The 22410-nt window shown below is 59.8% G+C and overlaps 2 protein-coding genes across 12 annotated transcripts in view; one reads left to right on the top strand and one right to left on the bottom strand.

The window, feature by feature from the left end:
- The window catches only part of ARHGEF11 (Rho guanine nucleotide exchange factor 11), a 76750-nt gene extending 68482 nt beyond the window's left edge, over positions 1-8268 (top strand). For 6 of the 9 annotated variants that reach the window (XM_079760395.1, XM_079760392.1, XM_079760391.1 and 3 more), the window contains 10 exons: positions 51-218; positions 966-1056; positions 1748-1873; positions 2314-2375; positions 3338-3556; positions 3878-4240; positions 5274-5369; positions 6165-6424; positions 6633-6822; positions 7049-8268. In XM_079760395.1, coding sequence (XP_079616521.1) covers positions 51-218; positions 966-1056; positions 1748-1873; positions 2314-2375; positions 3338-3556; positions 3878-4240; positions 5274-5369; positions 6165-6424; positions 6633-6822; positions 7049-7107 — 1634 coding nt within the window. In that variant the 3' untranslated portion in view covers positions 7108-8268. Of the gene's footprint in view, positions 1-50; positions 219-965; positions 1057-1747; positions 1874-2313; positions 2376-3337; positions 3557-3877; positions 4241-5273; positions 5370-5621; positions 6074-6164; positions 6425-6632; positions 6899-7048 lie in introns of those variants that run through there. The other 3 variants (XR_013812897.1, XM_079760393.1, XM_079760396.1) reach the window with 3 other exon arrangements.
- A 136-nt stretch (positions 8269-8404) lies between these two features.
- On the bottom strand, positions 8405-22235 carry LRRC71 (leucine rich repeat containing 71). Of its 3 annotated transcripts, XM_079760397.1 has the most exons (15): positions 21844-22235; positions 19607-19756; positions 19218-19343; positions 19057-19132; positions 18816-18893; positions 17504-17572; positions 17138-17297; positions 16979-17062; positions 16812-16901; positions 15962-16111; positions 15689-15782; positions 15236-15324; positions 14065-14179; positions 10178-10302; positions 8405-9959 (listed from the first exon to the last, which is right to left on the bottom strand). In XM_079760397.1, exons 1-15 carry the CDS (start codon positions 22001-22003, stop codon positions 9840-9842), a joined length of 1686 nt encoding a protein of 561 aa, XP_079616523.1. In that variant the 5' UTR covers positions 22004-22235; the 3' UTR covers positions 8405-9839. The 3 variants fall into 3 exon arrangements, 1 of the variants encoding a protein (XP_079616523.1); XR_013812898.1 differs by lacking the exon at positions 8405-9959 and having other exon boundaries at positions 14065-14335; XR_013812899.1 differs by lacking the exon at positions 8405-9959 and having other exon boundaries at positions 14065-14285.
- Between the last annotated feature and the right edge of the window lie 175 nt (positions 22236-22410).

Raw genomic sequence — 22410 nt, 5'->3', positions numbered from 1 at the left:
GGATGGTGCAGTGGGGACTGGAATGCCTCACAGGCACCACCCCCTCCCAGACCTCCAGGTGCTGCTGCTGGAGGACCTCCTCGTGCTGCTGCAGAAGCAGGATGAGAAGCTGCTGCTTAAGTGCCACAGCAAGACCGCCGGGGGCTCCTCGGACAGCAAGCAGACCTTCAGCCCCGTGCTCAAGCTCAATGCCGTTCTCGTCCGCTCCGTGGCCACAGGTACTGTGAGGAGACCGTCCCCGCTGGCCTGGGCCCCAGGGCCCTGATCACGGTTACTGATGTGCAGTGAGACTGGGTGATGAGGGCCAGTCGGGGGCCTACGGGAGTTACGGGTCCGCCTGTGTTCCTTTCCTCCTGTCTTGAGCCATCTGAGGAGGAAGTGACCCAAAGTGGGATAGGATGATGGTAGATGGGGGGACACGGTGAAGATAAACAGCCAGGAGGGGCTGTGAGCACCCAGGACGGGCTAAGGGGGTGTAGGCAGGGTTGGGAAGAATGGGATTGGGCAGAGAGGAGTAGGACAAGCCTTCCTGCTGCGAGTGGCGGGAAGAACGAAGCCCCACAGTAGAGCTGAGTCCAGCGGACAGACATTTCCGGGAGAAGGGGCGTGTGCACAGGGAAGGGATCTGGCAGCCGCGCTCGGGCTGGCTTTCCTCATCCCTAACCGGGGATCAAAGCCTGGTGGGCATTGAAAGTGTTATAAGCCCAAGCACCACGCACGTCAGCTGTTAGGAAAGCAGGCGAGTAATGGGTGGCCATGAAAGGTGCCATTAGGGGTTCCAGAATCGCCTCTGTCCCTTGTAAGTAGGTCCCAAGTGGTTCTGATGACCCAGGTCTGTCTTACGCTGCATCCTTCGTCCACGGTGAGGGTCAGGGCTTTGAGTCCGCACTCTGGCCCCCGGCCCAGGCTGGAGTCGGGCCTCTGCTACCCCCAGTGCAGTGCCATCTCCCTTCATTTTCTCACAGATAAGCGGGCCTTCTTCATCATCTGCACCTCCGAGTTGGGCCCACCCCAGATCTATGAGCTGGTGGCATTGACCTCATCAGACAAGAACACGTGAGAATTGATTCAAGGGTCCCTTATAACTGCTGTCCCTTAGGGACCAGGATGGTGTGTGTGAGGACAGTGAGGCGAGAGCCGGGCCCCAGAGCAGTCAGAGAGCGGGCATTGGGCAGGGAAGTTGGAGATAGATGGACTTCGAGAAGCTTGTAGGACCCTCCCTGCCCTGTGAGCCGTGGGAGGGCGAGGGAGTTCCCAGCAGTCTCCCAGCCACTTTGCTCTTCTTCCCTTTCTCTGGCTCCATCCCCTTTCTGCTGGGGTTTGCTTCCCTTCCCAATCCAGTGTTCTAAAGTCACATCTTCTTCCTCGATGTTTGCCGCCTCATCCCCACCCCTGACGAGGCAGCTGGAGGTGGCGCGCGGTAGGAGGAGACAGGTTGAGTCAGGCAGTTTCTCAGCTTCAGGTTTTCATCTGTAAACGTGGGTATTGAGAGTTTTCTTGAGAGAGAACAGATACAGGATGCTCAGCGCAGAGTATAACAGAGGGTGGTGTTCAATCATTGGAGCTGCAAGTAATAGAGCTGCACAGCAGCAGCCAGCAGACTGTGGGGCGGTGGGACCTGCCGGCCCAGGGTCCCTGGGGAGGGTGTGGAAAAGGCTTCAAGGCTCTGGGCAGGGTTTCAGGTGAGATACTGTGTGCCTGGATCTTGTTCCCGTCACCAGTCCTCTCTACTCCTGTCGAGCTACAGGTGGATGGAGCTCCTCGAAGAGGCTGTGCGGAATGCCACCAGGCACCCAGGAGCTGCCCCGACACCTGTCCTTCCGCCACCCCCAGGCCCTCAGGAGTCAGCCCACCAGAGCCCCAGGTCCAGCAGGTACTTAGCCCTCCGGGCCCCCTGCTTACCCACTCCACACCCTTGTTTTCTGCTGATCTTCAGCCTTCACCTCTGGGGATGGGCAGCCTCAGCAGACAGGTGGTTAGCAGGCAGGCAGAGGGACGTTCCCACACTCTGCCTTCCCTCCCTGCCTGCTGTCCCCAGCAGCCCCGCATGGCTATCATGGAGACTGCACCTAAAGCGGGGCAGGGAGGTAGAATCGGGACCAGGAGAGGCTTGGCCGGCACCCACCCTCCTCTCTGGGCTGCCAGTCAGACAGCAGGTGCTGAAACCGAGCACCTTCCATCTTGATCCCTGCGCCCTCATTGCCCATTCTCACTCTGGAGGCCAGGGTGGAATTTCATGACCTCTAGACTCCTGGGTGGCGGAGAGTCAGCATTCCAGCAGGTGATCGCTTGCCTGCCCGTTTCTTCCCTCAGGGTAGAACTGGATGACTCGGAAGTATTTCAGAGGGAACCAGAACCAGAGGCGCTCCCTGGAGGTAAGTCCCCTGGATGGTCTTTGTGGGAGACAACCTCAGTCCATTTTTTATAGGCACAGGTAGGAAGGTGGTCAGGGGTGGGGTGGGGTGATGGGAGGGATCCATCAGGGCCACAGGTGTGAGGTTTAGATAAGAATAGAGGGAGGAAGAAAGAGCCGGACGAGGAAGGGAAACAGACTTAAGGGAGTGTAGACTAGCTCACCTGAACAGATTGTGGCCCCGGCTCACGGTGATAGGTACTTAGCAGTGGAGGAAGAGAGGGATATTTGGGGGTCCAGGACCCCCTGCTTTCCCCACCAGGGGTTACTAGTGGAGAGTGAGATGCAGGCAGAAGCTGTGTATCAGGGAGTGCATTGTGCAGGGGTCGTCAGGGGGAGTGGGAGCTCAAAGGACCAAAGACAATTACTGGAATGAATTGGCAGAGGCAAGAGGGCCCCAAACAATTCTCATTGCTAGTCTGTATGTGAAATAGTTTAGGGTCTTGAGCTTAGAGAGAAATCTCCCTGGGTAGGCAACCTGGCTGTGTCCCTTTTCTGTTCTTCCTGCTTAAAATGCTTTTCCTCCTAACTTCCACACCTCCTTCAGGTCTTACCTTTGCAACAATACACCTTCTTTGACCCCTCCGTTTAGTACTGTAGCCAGCACTCCTGATCCTCCATACCCTGCTCTTGTTTTTCTTCTTTCCTAAAGCACTTATCACCTTCTGATTTATTTCGGTGATTTGCTTATTTTATTATTCCTCTGTGTCCCTGTACTTGAATTTAAGCTCCACGGGGCAGCGATCTTTATTTACTGATGTATGCCAGGAGCCGGGACAGTGCCCAGCCATAGTAGGTGCTCAGTACACATTGTAGAATGAATCACCAATGTTCCCAGCCCCTTAAATCCAAAGCTAGGCGTGGGATCAACCCCCACATGCCTTCCCTCTGTCCCTGCCTTACACTGACCTTCCACCACAACAGGTACTGGGCCCCCACAGAGGGTCAAAGGGAAGCACTCGGTCCTGCTTGAGGACCTCACGCATGAGGGCAGCATAGAGGACAAGGAGCTGGGTGCCCTGCCTCACCCTTCCGCATCCCTGGATGGAGAGAACAGAGGTGGCAGGACCAGAGAGCCCATCGTCCTGCCCCTCCCAGGCCCGCTGTTCATGGAAGGACTTGCCGATGCAGCCCTAGAAGATGGTGAGTGCCTTGTGGACCCTGCCATCGGCCCCCAGACCCCCAGTAGCTTGACCAGTGTGAACTGGCAGCTGTCTGCACCCTCCACCTGCCTGAAGATCCTCCCTGGTTGTGCTGAGGCGAGATGATGCCAAGACACAGTTGTCATTCCCATTCCCCAGCCCCGCTAGCTGGCCAGAGCCCTCCAGCTCCACCGGGTGACCGAGGAGGCAGGTTCACCAAGCTGGCGGTGGGAGGGGAATTAGCCACCTCCTGCCACCTCTGCACCCTTCCTCCTGCTGGCTGGGTCCTGTGCAGGAAAGCCACCTCCCTGTTTCCCTCCAGTGGAGATCCTGCGGCACCTGATCCTGCGGGGCCGGCTGCCAAGTCACCCCAGGGAACCACAGGCTGCTGGGGAGCCCGAGGACGACCTGACACCTACACCTTCTGTCGTCAGCATCACCTCTCACCCTTGGGACCCAGGCTCCCCCGGACGAGCTCCCACTGGGGGTGATGGGGAGAACAGCCAGCTCCCAGGGCCAGAGGGGGGCCAGGCCGAGCAGGAGGATGCGGCTCTCTGTTCTCTGGAACACCTGCCTCCAAGGACAAGAAATTCTGGCATCTGGGAGCCTCCTGAGCTAGGCAGGAGTGCAGAGGAAGAGGCTTCGAGCACAGAGGCAGCAGGAAGTTACAAAGTTGTGAGAAAAGGTAACATAAATTGGGGCCCGTGGGGGAGACAAACGCCGGTTTTGCTAGGGTAGAGGCGAGCCTTCCAAAGGCTGCTGCCTTCCCCACGCGTGCAGGGGCTCCCCCGGGTCCTAGGGGAACGAGACGTGTTGATAGCGTGCAGAGGGCAAAGGCTTTGGGGTCGGACAGCCAAGGGCCAAGCCCCAGCTCCATCACTTCGTGCCTGTGTGACTTTAGAGCAAACTCGGGACCATCTCTGAACGTCGTTCTGTAATAGGAGGATATTGCCTAGTCCCTGGCACTGATCAGCCATCAGCAAAAGTCTGCTAGTGTCCCTCCCTCGTCTGCCAGTCCTAAGGAAAAGGTGTGGCTCTTCTCAGAGCCTCAGGCCTGCAGAGACAAGGACTCCTGCTTGCAGCCAGTCCCTCCAGGTGGCAGATGAAGGAACTGGCAGTGTGGGATGGAGATGCAGCTGACCTAGAGGTTGAGCTGAGAGAGGGGCCGTCAGACAAGTCTGGGAAGATGCTCGGAGAGTAAGGGGTGTGGCGAGTGAAGGAGGTGGCAGGGAGGGCACCCAGCTGTGATATGGCGGACGGCTTTAAGACAAGCAAAGCTGAGCCTGGCCAGGATGGTGCTCAGGACGGGTTTGGCCAGAGCAGTGAGCCCAGGGCAGGAGTCGTGGCAGGGGAGGGGTCAGCTGGAGAGGGAAGCCCGGTGGAGGAGAGCAGCAGGCAGGATGCTCCTGAGGAGTGGGAGGGATTCCCGATCCTCCCCTCGTGCTCAGCTCTGCCTCCCTTTCCAGGAGCATTTATTATTCATCTGCTTCAGGTCTGCCCTCTCTCCTGGGTTTCTGGGAACTGAGCTTCCTTCTCTGTCCTTTGGTGAATTGGTGGGAAAGTTCTCCGCAGCTCCCTGGGGTAGAGTCACGTGTGAGCTTGTGTTCACTGTGTTCTTCCCTTTTCTTTCTCTCCACCCCCACTCCTTCCTCCTCTCCTCCCTCCCCCTCTCTCGGTTTCTGCTCTCCCTGGTGGTGGTGGTGGCGGTGGCGGTGCAGCTGAGGTGGCAGGCAGTAAGGCTGTCCCTGCACTACCAGAGGGTGGCCAGGCAGAGGCTGAGCCACCTGAAGTGGAAGGCGGAGCAAAGGCTACGGGTAATGACCCCCTCCTGGGAGCCAGACTGCGTGTGGGGCCCAGAGGGCAGAGCCGGGCCCTGGGCATTAGAGCCCTGCCTGTGGCCACAGACAGGGACAGGCCTTGTGCCATCCCCTTGTCGAGAGCTGCCCAGAGCAGCAGGGTAGGCAGCTGGTGCTGTCATGACGTGGGGCGGGAACCTGGCCCGGTGCCCAGGGCCCAGTGTCCTTAGCCTGATAGCCTGACGGTGAGCCACTTCTTGCCCACACCAGCCACCACTCCAGCGCCACGGTGGAAATAGGCTACATGCCCTCCATAGTTCCTTGGCGTCCACCTATGCCTGCTGCCTGGTCAGGGACCCTCTGCGTCCTTCCTCCAGCTGTCTGACCCCCTATGAGGAGGAGGCATCTCCAGGATTGGGAAGTAGATGGCCGAGGGGCAGGATCAAGGAGGCTACTGCCCATGGCTTTTCACAAGTTTCTGAAACCAGCCACCACCTTCTCACCCTTCCTTCTAGGGATGGGAGCCCTTCCCCATTTCCCCAGTGAAACACACAGCCCTGCCACTTCGGCCTTAACTGTCACCGCTGAGTGTCTTCCCCTGGCATGGGGCACGCTAAGCAGAACTGCCATCTAGAAGGCTCTGTGAGGAGCGCTCTAGGCGTGCGGTAGGCAGCACGAGGCCGAGCGCGCTGAGCTCACCTCTAGGCCGGTGTCCTTGGCCCAGGCAGGCAGCGGGGAGCGCCAGGGGAGAGGAGGTGGCTTCCCCTTGCTCTGCACTTGCCTCCTAATCGCTCTCTCTCGCCGTGGGGACAGGGAACTGTTTTTATGTCAGCATGCCAGCAGGACCCCTGGACTCCAGCACCGACTCCTCGGGGGCACGCACAGACCTCTCTCAGCCCGACGGCCTCCCTGCCTGGCGGACAGAGCCGCAGCCGCAGCCGCAGCCGCAGCCGCGGGGAGGCCATGGAGAGCCAAGGCGCCCCGGCTGCTCGCCCCCCAGCCTGGCCATCAAGGACATGGGCATAATCTTCCAAACCATTGAGCAACTCACCCTCAAGCTCAACAGGCTCAAGGTGAGGGACATGGGGCTCAGGCCCCAAGGCGGTTAGGAGGCAGCCTGTGCTCAGTCGTGCGGGCGGGCGGGGGAGCTTGCACTGGTGGTCAGGTTCCCGAGGGGATGGGGGCCAGTGGTGTGTCCGTGGGAGCCCAGCTCTTGGCCTGCCAGGCTCCCCTCAGTGCACCCAGGGACCCTCTGAGCCGGACCTTCCCGTACTCTTCCAGGACATGGAGCTGGCCTACAGGGAGCTGCTCAGGTCTCTCGGGGGCGAGTCCTCCGGCGGCACCACGCCTGTGGGCAGTTTCCACACAGAAGCGGCTAGATGGGCAGACTGCTCCCTGTCACCGCCCGTGAAGGACCCCCCGTCCTCTGACTCCTGGGACAGCCACGAACTGGGGCCCTGCCCTGAGGACAGTGAGTGAAGCCGGTTTCCTCTTCGTACCAGCCCCAGGGGAGAGCGTCCGCTAGTGAGGACACGCTGCCGCGCAGTGTGAGGAGAAAAGGGGTTCTGAGGGGGGTCTCCTTGCCCCTGAGTACAGATAATTCCCCCAATTCTTAGGAGCTTGAGGACTTTGTGGGCAAAACCTAAGAGAGGGGTCATCTCAGGCCAGTTCCTCAGTCATCACTGCACCCTCCACAGGCACCAGAAGCCCCCGGGAAGACCGCGCGGCAGACGCAGCCTCATCCCCAGGACTGTAACTGCGCACCACCGGTCCTCTGCACCCCACTCCTCCGCTAGGGACGGGCCTCGGGCAGGGCACAGGATGGGGATACCCCAGGCCTCCTCCCGTGGTAGAGAGGCAGTTCAGGAGACGTACCGAGGGAGACCCGCATGTTGCTTGGGAGTCCAGTTTCAGTGTCTTGCTCATCCTCATCTGAGGATATTTTCCATTGATTTTTTTTTTAAGAGGGAAGGGGAGAGGCATCGAGTGGTTGCCTCTCTCGGGCACCCTGACCAGAGGCTGGGGATCAAACCTGCAACCCAGTGACCGGGAATCGAACACTCTAACCACTGAGCACGCTGGCCAGGACCAGTTTCAGGGTCTTTCCCCTCCCTCAGGCCACCGGTCCTGGGTCTCCTGTGCATGCTGACTGCATCTCCAAGGCCCCCTTGTCCCACGTATGCGTGTCCACTGGTACGCGTGGGTACCTCAGGCATGCGAGTGAACAGGAAGGCTTCTGTGTAAACGCACTTTCTTCTTCCCCTTCCTTTCCCCAGGGTCCCAAGGCTCTCTGTCACTTGGTTTCCTATAAATATGTATGTATTGTATGTGCATCTTGGCTGTTGTAAATAACTCGGACCTTTCTGTTCCTGGAGTGCTGGAGGCAGCCGCCGCCCAGGGAAGAGGTTCCCGCGCATCTCCCAGTTCTCGCCCAGCTCCAGGATCAGGGCCTGAAGGTTGAGCCAGTCCCCGGTGGGCCCACCTAGCGCGGGAGCCGGCCTCTGCGGCTCAGGGCCAAGCTACACCCTCCCCGCTGGACTTCCCGGCTTCAGGGGACCTCTTACCCCACCTGTGCCCACCCTCCCCCACAGAAAACCAGTGTATCAGGTACGGAGCTCAAAACTGGGTGGGCCCCAGAGTAGGGGGTTCAAATGCTGGAGTCCCTCAATTCACCCAGGACCATCCCAGGAGCCACTGCAACATGGGCCCCTGTACCATGTCTATGGCACCTCTCCACTGACTCACAGAATATACACACTGTGCTAGGTGTATATATACATATATAAATATATATATAATATATAAAATACAGATATGGAAATGACTGTTCCGTTGTTAAAATAATGTATACTCTTATTTTCTTCCTTTCATGATTAAGATTTTTTTTTTAAGAAAAGTTAAATATTCTTCAACTGTAGTGGCGTGTGTGTGATTCTTGTTAAACTGCTCTGATAGAAGATACTGTGGTTCTTCCCCCTGCGACTGGATAGAGGGACAGAAGGAAGTCCCCCTCACCCGACATCCAGTCCCAGACCCAGCTCCTGCCATATTCTCTCCCAAGCTCCAAATGTGTGCTCACTGAAGTACAGTTGTTAAGTTACACAGCCCCATGGCCAAAACACAAAAAGACACTTCACCCACTTATTTAAACACACACACATACAGGAGCAGCGGATCCTAAGTCACGAGACCTCCTGAGCTGCCCTCGGTGAGCGTCAGGGCTTTAAGGGCTTTAAAGGCAAACATGCAGGGGAGGAGCATCAGCCTGCACCCCCTGCAGGCTCCGCACCCCCAAGCCAGCGACGACTGACACAGCCACATCCTCTGACTAACCATCAAATCCTCACTATCTGCCTTCACGGTTGGACTTAGAGACAACAGCCCTAATCTTCCCCCTCCTAAACCTGGCATGACTCCAGGTGCTGACCTCGGGAGCTTATGGTCCAGTTGGGCATAGAATTAGTGCACAAGTCATTGGTGAAGTGCAGGAACGAGAATGGGGGCTGTAAAGGTTCACAGAAGCTTTACTTTAGAGCAGCAGTTCTCAACCTGTGAGTCGCGACCCCTTTGGGGGTCGAACGACCCTTTCACAGAGGTCGCCTAAGACATCCTGCATATCAGATATTTACATTGCAATTCATAACAGTAGCAAAATTACAATTATGAAGTAGCAACGAAAATAATTTTATGGTTGGGGGTCACCACAACATGAGGAACTATATTAAAGGGTCGCGGCATTAGAAAGGTTGAGAACCACTGCTTTGGAGGGATTCAGGCAGGAATAACTGAGCAGCCGAGGTGACTAATCCTTGCCAAGCACCTGTAATTGCTCGTGTTGGGAACCTAAAGCTTGGCCAGGTTTCCTGCAGCAGCTCAGCCAGCTGCCCAGAGGCTGAGCAGGTGGTCAGAGGCCAGAAGCCTGAGAGCCACTGAGCCTCCCCCAGAAAGTTCTCGGCAGGGAGAGCACATCTCTGTCGGGCAACAGAGTGAAGGGATGCGGACCAGGTTAACTGCCCAGAGGGAAGGAGGGCCACTGCTCTGGAGGCTCCCAGGAGCCAGCCCTGTGCCGCTCCGCCTGGTCAGGCCCTCTCAGGGAGCCACACTGATGGGCCCCCGCTCTCCTGACTCCTCTGGCCCCTCACCATTTGGGTGTCCCTGGTTTAAGATGGCAGACATTGTAGGTACGTGTGCTCTAGGAAACAGGAGAGCCTGGCTCTGGCCTGAGCAAGCAAGAACTAGGCCCTCAGGAGGCAGGAGAGCAAGGCCCGGCAAACTGCAGCGATTCCGCCATTTCTGGCCGTTACATGAACAGACTCGAGAGTCCAAATGTTCCACGTAGTTCCAGAACAAAGTTTTAAACAACTTCAAGGGGGGGAAGTACAGCAGTGGCCTTCGTTCCCGATCTGAGATCTCAGGGAGGCCAGCCCACTCCTGGACAGGAGATGCGTCTGTGGCCGGAGTCTGTGGGCCGGAGGTGCGAGGGGGTGGCTAGGTGGCGGAAGCCATGGCCTCCTCCTCCCTGGGCTTGGCCTTACTGATGGGGTCCCTGGGCAGCATCAGTTCCTGGATCATGATGTACAGAGGGTTTTGCGGGGAGAAGTTGTTTTTCTGGAGGAGGAAAAGGAAGGCCGACGGCTGGCAAAAGGGATGGAAACGCGTTTTCTGGGAGGAAAGCTTCCTGGGACAGGATGGGCGAGGGGCTGCGGGGCGTGGACAAAAGGCAGAGTGAGTCTGACTGCTGATCTTGCAGCAAGACAGACGCAGCGTGTGTGACAAAAAGAACTAGGAAACCACAGGAGCGGCGCAGGACAGTGAAGGGGACTCACCGCCAGGTTCAGCCAGAGCAGCCCCACGGGGCCCTTGGCCGCACTCTTGGTGGACTTGTGGAACTGGGCCTGGTACCGCACCGCGTTGAGGAAGCTCTCCAGCCCCACCTCGGTGATGCGGTTTCCTGGTGGAAGGAGCCGACAAAGTGCCTCTTACACCACCACCCTCAGGACAGCCTCACTCCACCACCAGCTCCCAGCTACCAGCCCGAGACAACTCACCCCAACACGCCCTCACTGCTCCTACTCCTCACCCCAATACGCCCTCACTGCTGGACTCCTCACCCCAACACGCCCTCACTGCTCCGACTCCTCACCCCAACACGCCCTCACTGCTGGACTCCTCACCCCAACACGCCCTCACTGCTCCGACTCCTCACCCCCACACGCCCTCACTGCTCCTACTCCTCACCCCAATATGACTCCTCACCCCAACACGCCCTCACTGCTCCTACTCCTCACCCCAACACGCCCTCACTGCTGGACTCCTCACCCCAACACGCCCTCACTGCTCCTACTCCTCACCCCAACACGCCCTCACTGCTGGACTCCTCACCCCAACACGCCCTCACTGCTCCGACTCCTCACCCCCACACGCCCTCACTGCTCCCACTCCTCACCCCAACACGCATTCACTGCTGGACTCCTCACCCCAACACGCCCTCATGCTCCGACTCCTCACCCCAACACGCCCTCACTGCTCCGACTCCTCACCCCAACACGCCCTCACTGCTGGACTCCTCACCCCAACACGCCCTCACTGCTGGACTCCTCACCCCAACACGCCCTCACTGCTCCGACTCCTCACCCCCACACGCCCTCACTGCTCCCACTCCTCACCCCAACACGCATTCACTGCTGGACTCCTCACCCCAACACGCCCTCACTGCTCCGACTCCTCACCCCAACACGCCCTCACTGCTCCGACTCCTCACCCCAACACGCCCTCACTGCTCCGACTCCTCACCCCAACACGCCCTCACTGCTCCGACTCCTCACCCCAACACGCCCTCACTGCTCCGACTCCTCACCCCAACACGCCCTCACTGCTCCGACTCCTCACCCCAACACGCCCTCACTGCTCCTACTCCTCACCCCAACACGCCCTCACTGCTCCTACTCCTCACCCCAGTACGACTCCTCACCCTAACACGCCCTCACTGCTCCTACTCCTCACCCCAACACGCCCTCACTGCTCCGACTCCTCACCCCAACACGCCCTCACTGCTCCGACTCCTCACCCCAACACGCCCTCACTGCTGGACTCCTCACCCCAACACGCCCTCACTGCTCCGACTCCTCACCCCAACACGCCCTCACTGCTCCGACTCCTCACCCCAACACGCCCTCACTGCTGGACTCCTCACCCCAACACGCCCTCACTGCTCCGACTCCTCACCCCAACACGCCCTCACTGCTCCCACTCCTCACCCCAACACGCCCTCACTGCTCCGACTCCTCACCCCAACACGCCCTCACTGCTCCGACTCCTCACCCCAACACGCCCTCACTGCTCCTACTCCTCACCCCAATATGACTCCTCACCCTAACACGCCCTCACTGCTCCTACTCCTCACCCCAACACGCCCTCACTGCTCCTACTCCTCACCCCAACACGCCCTCACTGCTCCCACTCCTCACCCCAACACGCCCTCACTGCTCCGACTCCTCACCCCAACACGCCCTCACTGCTCCGACTCCTCACCCCAACACGCCCTCACTGCTCCTACTCCTCACCCCAATATGACTCCTCACCCTAACACGCCCTCACTGCTCCTACTCCTCACCCCAACACGCCCTCACTGCTCCCACTCCTCACCCCAACACGCCCTCACTGCTCCGACTCCTCACCCCAACACGCCCTCACTGCTCCGACTCCTCACCCCAACACGCCCTCATTGCTCCTACTCCTCACCCCAATATGACTCCTCACCCTAACACTCCCTCACTGCTCCTACTCCTCACCCCAACACGCCCTCACTGCTCCGACTCCTCACCCCAACACGCCCTCACTGCTCCTACTCCTCACCCCAATACGACTCCTCACCCTAACACGCCCTCACTGCTCCTACTCCTCACCCCAACACGCCCTCACTGCTCCGACTCCTCACCCCAACACGCCCTCACTGCTCCGACTCCTCACCCCAACACGCCCTCACTGCTCCGACTCACCTCAACACGCCCTCACTGCTGGACTCCTCACCCCAACACGCCCTCACTGCTCCTACTCCTCACCCCAACACGCCCTCACTGCTCCTACTCCTCACCCCAATACGACTCCTCACCCTAACACGCCCTCACTGCTCCTACTCCTCACCCCAACACGCCCTCACTGCTCCGACTCCTCACCCCAACACGCCCTCACTGCTCCGACTCACCTCAACACGCCCTCACTGCTGGACTCCTCACCCCAACACGCCCTCACTGCTCCTACTCCTCACCCCAACACGCCCTCACTGCTCCTACTCCTCACCCCAATACGACTCCTCACCCTAACACGCCCTCACTGCTCCTACTCCTCACCCCAACACGCCCTCACTGCTCCGACTCCTCACCCCAACACGCCCTCACTGCTCCGACTCCTCACCCCAACACGCCCTCACTGCTGGACTCCTCACCCCAACACGCCCTGACTGCTCCGACTCCTCACCCCAACACGCCCTCACTGCTCCGACTCCTCACCCCAACACGCCCTCACTGCTCCGACTCCTCACCCCAACACGCCCTCACTGCTGGACTCCTCACCCCAACACGCCCTCACTGCTCCGACTCCTCACCCCAACACGCCCTCACTGCTGGACTCCTCACCCCAACACGCCCTCACTGCTCCGACTCCTCACCCCAACACGCCCTCACTGCTCCGACTCCTCACCCCAACACACCCTCACTGCTCCTACTCCTCACCCCAACACGCCCTCACTGCTCCGACTCCTCACCCCAACACACCCTCACTGCTGGACTCCTCACCCCAACACGCCCTCACTGCTCCGACTCCTCACCCCAACACGCCCTCACTGCTCCGACTCCTCACCCCAACACGCCCTCACTGCTCCGACTCCTCACCCCAACACACCCTCACTGCTGGACTCCTCACCCCAACACGCCCTCACTGCTCCAACTCCTCACCCCAACACGCCCTCACTGCTCCGACTCCTCACCCCAACACACCCTCACTGCTCCTACTCCTCACCCCAACACACCCTCACTGCTCCTACTCCTCACCCCAACACGCCCTCACTGCTCCCACTCCTCACCCCAACACGCCCTCACTGCTCCCACTCCTCACCCCAACACGCCCTCACTGCTGGACTCCTCACCCCAACACGCCCTCACTGCTCCGACTCCTCACCCCAACACACCCTCACTGCTCCTACTCCTCACCCCAACACACCCTCACTGCTCCTACTCCTCACCCCAACACGCCCTCACTGCTCCGACTCCTCACCCCAACACGCCCTCACTGCTCCCACTCCTCACCCCAACACGCCCTCACTGCTCCTACTCCTCACCCCAACACGCCCTCACTGCTCCGACTCCTCACCCCAACACGCCCTCACTGCTCCGACTCCTCACCCCAACACGCCCTCACTGCTCCCACTCCTCACCCCAACACGCCCTCACTGCTGGACTCCTCACCCCAACACGCCCTCACTCCTCCTCTGCCTTCCCTCAGCCTTTTTATTTCCCCTGCCCCCTCCTATCTCTCTCCCTCCCTCCAAATTTCCCGATCCAGGACCTGACTTCCTCTCACTCCAAAGGGCCTCGGACATCATGATGGTGTCCCTCCAACCAGGTTCTGCTCTGTGGGGTCAGGGTGGGGGCACCCTTAGGGCAGTATCGGCACCAAGTAGCCTTGAGACAGGAGGGCAGGGTGGCTGGCCACTTACGGAGGAGGTTGAGGTGCAGGAGGACCTTGTTCCCAGGCATGAAAACTTTCCCGTCTCGGTGTTCCACGGGCTCCAAGAGAGGGTTGACCATCTCTGTGGCTTCAACAATCAGTTGCTAAAGTAGAAGAGTAATTGCAGCCATGGAGAGGTTGGTCAACAGGCCAATCATTCGTTCATTCGACATACATGTTTTGGGGGCTGGCTATAGTCCAGGCGTTGTCCTAGGTGCCGGGGATACAAGAGTCAATAAGCCCATATCCTCAAGCAGCACCTGGGCGTGGGAAAGGGAAGTGGTAAGGTGGTCTGTGTGACCAGTGGCAGAGTCAGCTCAGGGTCCCAGAGGAGGCGGCCTGTGGGCTGAAGTCTGAATGGTCCCCAGTAGATACCAGATAAAGATGAGGGGAAAGCTGTTCCAGGCAGAGAGAGCAGGTGGTCCAAGGCCAGAAACAGGACATGGCACAGGGTTTTCCCCGTTGCCTAAGGGCTGGCGCACCGAGGACAATGATGGGAGGGACGGATGGAGAGAGGATGAGAAGAAAGTGCCACAGTCCTGGTGAGAAACAGCAGCCTGGACAAGACGGGACAGCGGAGGGCGAGGCATCCTCACCCCCTTCTCTACCTGACCGTCCTCTTTTGTAAGGTCTTGTCTCCGGTGCCGGAGAGGACTCCTAAAAGGGAAGGTCTCCTGGTGGACAGAGCCAGCCTCTCGGAGAGGAGAGCTGGAGGGCTGGCAGGTGGGAGCTAATGGGTGACAGTCCGGGAAGCAAGGAACAGATTGGTCCTAGCGGGAAGGGAAAGGGAGGCTCCAGGGCAAAGGAGGGAGGGTCTGAAGGAGCCTCACACACAGTGGGGCAACACCATGACTATGAGAGGCCCCGTTCCCCGGGCAGCTGTCCCAGCGAACGGTGGAGGTGGTGATGGTTAAGTCAATGGCCTTTTGGGAAGCAAACTGATTTGAGACAGGATCAAACGTGTGAGCTCCTAATAAGCAAGGAAAAAGAAGGGGAGGGGGCCCTCAAGCCTGAAGGGAGGGGCATCCTGTTATCCCCCAGCAAGCCCAGGCTGGGATGGGGGTGTCCTGTGGAAGCGGCCGCAGCCACAGGACAGGACAGGACATTCCAGGAGGGCTCCTGGGACGTGATCCCCCCCGCCCCCCGCCCCTGAAGCCTACCTCTGACTCCAGGAGGATGCTGCGCTTCTCTTTGCTCCCAGTCTTGGTCCCTTTTCCCTTGGTTGGTTTCTGCTCAGGGATGGTCACCTCTGGAGCAGGAAGAGGGTCAGAATGCACAGTGCAGACCTCTGTTACCACCCAGGTTCCCCCGGGAGAAGGGCTGGGCCAGGAAGGCGACCCCTCAAACTGGGTTTGGGTGCAACAGAAACAGAGCTCGAGGGGATCCCCAGCTGGAGGGGGTCCTCTGCTCAGGGCAAGGCCACGGGGTCTGCCCAGGGAAACCAGGGTGCGGTGGTCAGGATATGGGACTAGGTGGGGCTTTCCACCCCATCTCCTGAAAGGCAATGGACTAGAAAGGGGTGTGCCCAGAAGACCAGCTCATCCCCCCGGCACCCGGCCCACTGCTCCTCCCCCCAAACCAAGGAGGCGCTGCAGAGGGGCTCTAGCACCTACTCCCCTTGCTTGTCTTTGTGGCGTCTTCCTTCTTCAGGTTTCCTTGTATGGGTGACTGTCCAGACCCCGACTTCTCCTCTTTCTTCACCACTTCCTGTGAAGGATGGAAGCAGACAAATGAAAGTCCTCCCTCCCTAGGGGGTGGGGAGCGGCTGGGAGGAGGCCAGTGTCAGGAACCTGGGCCTGAGGTCGGCTTTTGAAGGCCTCCTTCCCTCCCGCTCCACCTGCTCCTCCCAAGCTTGCCCGAGGCTCTCTTGCCCACCGCACACCTACCCCGGCCTTCTCCTTTTTCTTGATCAGCCCCTTCGGGGTCTTTGCTGCCAGCATCTTGTCCCCCTTGTCTATCAGCGCCACACTGCTGGCTCCCGTCACCTGATTCTTCTCACGTTCTGTTTTGGAGTCCCCGTGTCGAGAAGAGGAAGGCTGTGCTCACAAAGGGGAGGGGATGGAGGCAGAAGCCAGTGCGCCTTCCCCAGCAGGGGGAGGGGGCAGCCGGTGCCTAGGGGGCGGCCCAACAGGCAGCACCCCCACCCCAGCTGCCTGCCTCAATGCTAAAGCAGTGCATTTGGGGCTTCTGGGGATGGTGGTGCTGTTGGGGAGAAATGGCAGAGGGCCCTGGGGGTGGGGGTGGGAGAAGGGGCTCAGACTCTCATATTGTTCCTGTGTTTTACATGCATTTAATCCTCTCAACAGTCCTGTGAGTGACATGCCAAGGTCACAAGGGATTTCAGGTTCTAGCAGTCTAAATCTACTCCTTTCTCCAAAATCCTCACCCGGGGACATGTTTTTATTGATTTTAGAGAGAGGAAGGGAGCAAGAGAAACCTCGAAGTGAGAGAAACGTCCATCAGTTCCCTAGTGCCCCCACCCTGACCGGGAATTGAACCCATGACCTTTAGGTGTACGGGAAGATGCTCCAACCAACTGAGCCACCCTGGCCAGGGCTACTCCTTTCTTCCAACCAATACATCCTGCCCCTGGAGGGATTCTGCGGTGACAGCCCCAATGTGTGTTAGGCCAGCGCCGAAGCTGGGCCGGGGGACAGTCAGGACAGAAGAGGAACCCGGACGGGGCCAGCTTGCTGGGAAACAGCTGGCCTCGGAAGAGGCTGGGGTGCAGCTCACCGACCGCAAGCGCTCCTGGGTCCCCTTTTCCAGCAGGAGGCGCCGGCGCTCCACCACTTCGGTGTGCGTCAGCTCGAAGGGCTGCAGGACCTGGGCCGAGGCGCGGCTGTCAGACTCCCTGAGCCCATCCCCTCACCCAGCCCGCAGCCCCCGGCCCGCACGCCCACCTCGGCCAGCTTCAGGGCGCCCTTGTCCTGAATGCGGTTGTGCGCCAGGGACAGCCACAGCAGGGAGCGGTTCAGCCGGAGGCCCTGGGGGGTGGGGCGGGGCGTGACCACCAGACCACGGGCGCCGGCTCCGCGGGTCCCTCCCTCCTGGGCACGCACATCCGCGATGTAGCCCGCGCCCTCGTCTCCGATGTGGTTGAAGCCCAGGTTGAGCGAGACCAGGGTCCGGTTGCAGGTGTGCAGCGTGGACAGCGCCTGGCCCAGGAGCTGCGCCCCGTGGTCGTCGATGTTGTTGTTCCTCAGAGACAAGTGCGTGATCCTGGGCGGAGGCGGAGGAGCGGTCACTGGGAGCGCCGGGGCCTGGGCGTGCACTGGACTCTCAGGGAACTTGGGGGCACGAGGAGGGTCATCGGGTCTGAAGTTTGGGGGGGGGCAGGAACTGAGGGTGCCTGGGGAGGCGCAGGGGGGGCAAGGCAGGGTGGGGACTAGGAGGGCTTGGAGTGGGGTGGCGGAAAGGAGACTCACGTGCTGTCCAGTCCCATGAGCTTGTGGTAGGACTGCTCGGGCAGCGGGTTCCCCTCCAAGGACACCTTCCTGAGGGCGGGGTTGATCTGAGAACCGGGGGGCACCACCGAGGCCAGGTGAAGGAAGGGACAAAGAGGAAGTGGGGGGCTCTGAGGAGCAGCTTGGAAACAGAGTTAAAGGATGGACCCCAATATAGGACATTCTAGGAGAACTAAATTATATTTCATTCTCCAGACTGAAAATCCAGAAGTGTGGCCACGGGGAGGGGTCACTCCCCAGAATTAGCGACCTGTGGTGAGGTGGCCTCTAGAATGACCCCGAGGACCCCCACTTCCTGGTGTCTCTATGCCCTTGTGTAATCCCCTTCCCCGGAGCGTGGCTGGACCTAGTGACCCACACCTGACGAGTGGAATGCGGCAGACGTGAGGGGAGGTCACTTCCAAGGTCAGCCACCTCGGGTGCTCTCTGGGTCACGTGAGCTGCCAGGTGGGGGGGTCACTCAGACCGCCCAGGAGGGGCTCAGGGCGGACACGCTGCAGCCTGTCAGCTGCCACACGAGTGGGCCTGGGAGCAGGCGCTCCGGTCCCAGGGGAGAGGACCGCAGCCCAGCCAGCAGCTTCCCTGCAGCCTCACCAGCACCCTGAGCGGCAGCCCCCGCTGACCTGCCTCCAGACTTACTTCACAGACACTGAGAGGTGCCTGTTGTTTTACGCCACTACATGCAGAGGTGATCTGTTCCACAGCCTTAAATAACTAATACGTCTCCTACCCACAAGGCAGTGGCTTCTCGGACAGTGCTGCGAGGACAGAGGGCTCTTCCCCAGCCACAACGCAAATTGAACTAATGGCTAGAAGTGTCTCTATCTAAAAATTGTCTCCCATGGGGTAGCACCACCTCTCTGCTCCCACTCCCTCCCCCCAGGAACCACTCTTTCACCCCCACTGCCCCCCCCACCCCGCTCTGCCCTGCAGCATCTGTTCCTAGATCCTTCCCCTCCCTCACCGGACAGCCCGGACCTGGAGGGTGAGAACCAGCCCTTAGTACAGCGTCAGGCCCCAGGCATCCAGGACCGAGAAAACCCTCCCGGGAGAGAGTGGCGGTAGGACTGATGGCGAGGGGAGGGGCTGAGGCCTCAAAGGGCAGGCTCTTCAGGCGCTGGTAGAGGCAGAAAAAGGGACTCTGCTTCCTGTCAGATGGGAGCTTCAAAACCCAACGGGTATCAGCCGCACGCTGTTTCCCCAGGGATGCCAGCTGGGCCCACAGGAGCTGGGACCTGCCACTCCCCTCCCTCCCCAAACGGCTCCCTCTGACCTGAGTGTGGATGAGCAGAGAGGTAGCAGGGCGATGAAGGTGGCCAGGGTCTTATCAGTCAGCCCCACCTTCCAAAAGCTGTTGGTGCAGGCGCAGGAACACAGCTGGAGCAGCGCCTCCTTCCCACACCATCCTCCCTGCCACACCCCCCCACCTCCCCAGGAGCTTCCCTGTCTCTTCAGTTCCTTCCCCTGAGCCATCCCCCACACTGGCCCTCCCCACCCCCCCCACGTCCCCTCACTTGATAGACTGCAGCTGGTTGAGGGGGGGCAGACACTTAGAGAAGATGCCCAGGATCCTCTCCTCAACCTTCCAGCCTACGGGAGGGAGAGAAAGACGGTGCCTCCGGCCTCCGGGAGGGGCTGGGGGTGGGTTGGGCGGGCGGTGGGGGAGGGGGCCCACCGCGGATGTAGATTTCCTTCACAGACTTGTCTTCGGGCTCCAGTTCCACCTGGATTGTGGGCCGGAAGAACACGTACTTGCTCTCCAGGCTGTTGAGGCTGCAGGAACCTGACAGCCGCTGATCATCTGGCAGAAAGAGGTGCAAGGAGACGGTGAGGGGCGGGGCAGCCAAGCGGGGGCATGGGGGGGGGGGTTTGGGAGATGCTGGCCGGGGCCTCCGCTGCTGGGGCCAGGCTGGGGTCTGCCAGGTTTGGAGGGAGATTTCCCCCTGAAGCCACCCCCCACCACCACTTACACCCACCCTGCCCTGCGCCCCCCTCCCCCCACCATCCAGCCCTCCGTGCAGTGGGAGGCTGGGGGTGGATGAGGTGGCCCGGGCGGTCACTCACCCACGATGGGCTTTTCCGACACAGAGGAGGACGGGACAAAGGTGGGGTGCGGGCGGGGCCGGGCGACCACCTTGGGGAAGTCCGAGTAGCCCAGCCGCGTGCAGAGCTCCGCGAAGTCCGTCTCCAGGGACCCGGTGCACTGGTACTCCTCTGCGGGCGGGGCAGACGGGAGGGCAGGCCCCCCGCTGAGGTGGATGGTCTTACAGACGTTTACAAATGTCAGACCCACTGAGCACCGTGGGAGAAAGGACTGTGGGGAGTGGAAATGTGCTGGCTCCTCCCGCACCCAACCAGTCAGGGCGCTGCCCCCGCTCTCAGCTCCCCGGGGGGCCTCCACCTCCCCGAGGGTGCCCCCAGCCCAGCCAGGCCTGATGGAAGCAAAAGACGGGACAATCTCTTCGCTCCCACTCCCCACCCGCAGACCCTGAGGTCCAGCAGAGCGGCAGGCTTCTATTTATTTAGCAAACATGTGCGCGGCTCTCACTCCTTTCCCGCACTGTTCAAAATCTTTAGGAAGATTAAGTCATCCAAGCTGTGTATGAATCCAGACAGATGCCCACCGCATCCCACTACTCACCCCACTACTCAGACCGGAGGTGTGGAGGCCCCAGGGACCCCGCTTCTTCCTGCTTCAGGAAGAAGTGGTTCCGGGAGATGGGAAGGGTGCCCCTGGCAAATGGGAGAACCTGCCAGCCCCGCCCCCTGTAAGATCTCTGACAGTGGGTCCTCCCTCACACACCCTTCCTTCGGGCTTTCCCCTCTCCATCTGCCTCCTCAGTCCAGAAACCCGGGAGTCATTCTTGCTATGTTCCTTTCTCTCCACCCCATCTAGTGCACCAATTCTTATTACTTCTACCTCCGGAGTATTTCTCCCAGGAGCCTAACCCATTCTCCCTCATATCCTACTCCAACCACCACTGTCTCTCACCTGGGCTCTTGAAATATCTCATAACCCATCTCCCCGTGGGATGTGTGTGTGTTTAATGTCACTGGGTTTTGTCCTGTCTCTCCTTCAGGAAAATGCTCTTTCTCCAGCTCTCATCATTCCCTCCCCTCAGCCCCCAGCCCTGACAAAGAGATGGCACCTGACCAAGGTCTCATAACTTTTTCTCAGTTTGCTTTATGGGGAGTCCAGGAACAGCAAATTCCTGTCCCTCTCTGATGGCAAAGCTGTGGCTGTGAATTAAGAAGCCTTCCAGCCCTAGCAGGTTTGGCTCAGTGGATAGAGCGTCCGCCTGCGGACTGAAGGGTCCCAGGTTCGATTCCAGTCAAGGGCATGTACCTTGGTTGCGGGCACATCCCCAGTAGGAGGTGTGCAGGAGGCAGCTGATGGATGTTTCTCTCTCATTGGTGTTTCTAACTCTCTATCCCTGTCCCTTCCTCTCTGTAAAAAATCAATAAAACATAAAAAAAAATAAAAATAAAAAAAGAAGCCTTCCAATAAATTCCCCTTTGTGGGTAATTAACTTAGGTTGGGGTTCTATCACTTGCAACACACAGAGCCACACTCCTACCTAGACTTTTCGTGGTTTTCTTACCGCAGAGAACGTAAATTCCACGCATGCGGGAGTGTGCCCATCTTTCTTTCTGTGTTGCATCTGGCTGAAGAGCAGGCACCTTCTGGTAGCCCCCCGCGGGCCCCCCCCCCATCCTTCCCTGGTCCTTCTTTTCTCATACATCATATCACATCTTGTTGTCTTTGTCAGCATCGCAAACAGAGTGTGGGCTCTTTAAGATCAGTTCAGTTCAAACATCTGCCAAGCTGAGATGCAAGAACTGTGATGTGAGTCAAACCGGGATTCACATTCCAAGGTGGAGCAGGAGCTCGGCACACAGTGGGTGTGCCATCAGTGCGTGCCGCTGAATGAACCGATGAGTTTGCAGTCTACAAAACACGTCCCCACCTCCATAGGCCGGGCACGGCTCACATTCCATACCACAGAGAAGAGACGCGCCCAAGGCCACACACTTAATGACGGTGACCACTTACCACACTCCTGCCTGTGCCAGGAGCCGGCACATTCACACACTGAGCCCTTTCCCTACAGCACTTCTTGGCACCAGAAGTTCCATTATTATTTCCCGGGTCACCTGTCTGCCCCGCCCAGCACTCCAGGTCAGTGCCTGGCACCACAGCGCACCATCCGGCCTGGCCACTCGGAGCCGCAAGAGGCTGGTGGGTAGCACACAGCCTCCAGGCCTCGAGGCCCGATCCCCCAGCCCCGCCGCCAGCCTACCAGGGTTTTTGGGCTCCTCCTCGCCCACCGGCAGCAGCACGGTCGCAGGCTTCTCCTTGGCCGCGCGATCCCCCTTCTTGGTCACTGTGCCCGACGACTTCTGGATCCCGGGACGCAGGGTCCTGGGGGAGGCTCCCTGCGTGCTCGCCTCGACAGACATGGGGGTGCCGTCCGCAGCGACTCTGGGGACCCTCACGGGGGCGAGGCAGCAGGATGGGTGGTGATTCTGCAGGCGGCGGCCGGCTCAGGGGTCTCTATCCCGCATCCACCAGCCCGGCAGCGGCGTAGCTTCCGCGTCCCTCTCCATGACAACGCCGCCGCCGACGCCGGCTGGGCGGCCGCGGAAAGGGGGCAACCGCAGGGCGCACGGCACGCGGCCGCCAGAGAGCGCTGCCCACTCGTAGCAGGAGGGGCGGGGCCGCAGGCGGCGAGAGGAGGGGGTCCCGGGGGGCGGGGTCCGAGCGGCAGGACTTGGGCGGCAGAGATCTAGGGGGCAGATGAGCCCTCGAGGGTCCGGCCCTGCGAACCCTTTGGGAAGGGAGTGAGCCAAGGTTCCCCCGCGACCCA

This window comes from Cnephaeus nilssonii (genome assembly GCF_951640355.1).
Source record: "Cnephaeus nilssonii genome assembly, chromosome: 21".
NCBI classification, from domain to species: domain Eukaryota; kingdom Metazoa; phylum Chordata; class Mammalia; order Chiroptera; family Vespertilionidae; genus Cnephaeus; species Cnephaeus nilssonii.
The sequence above is the reverse complement of the archived record's forward strand: the minus strand, read 5'-3'. Positions and strand labels throughout refer to the sequence as shown.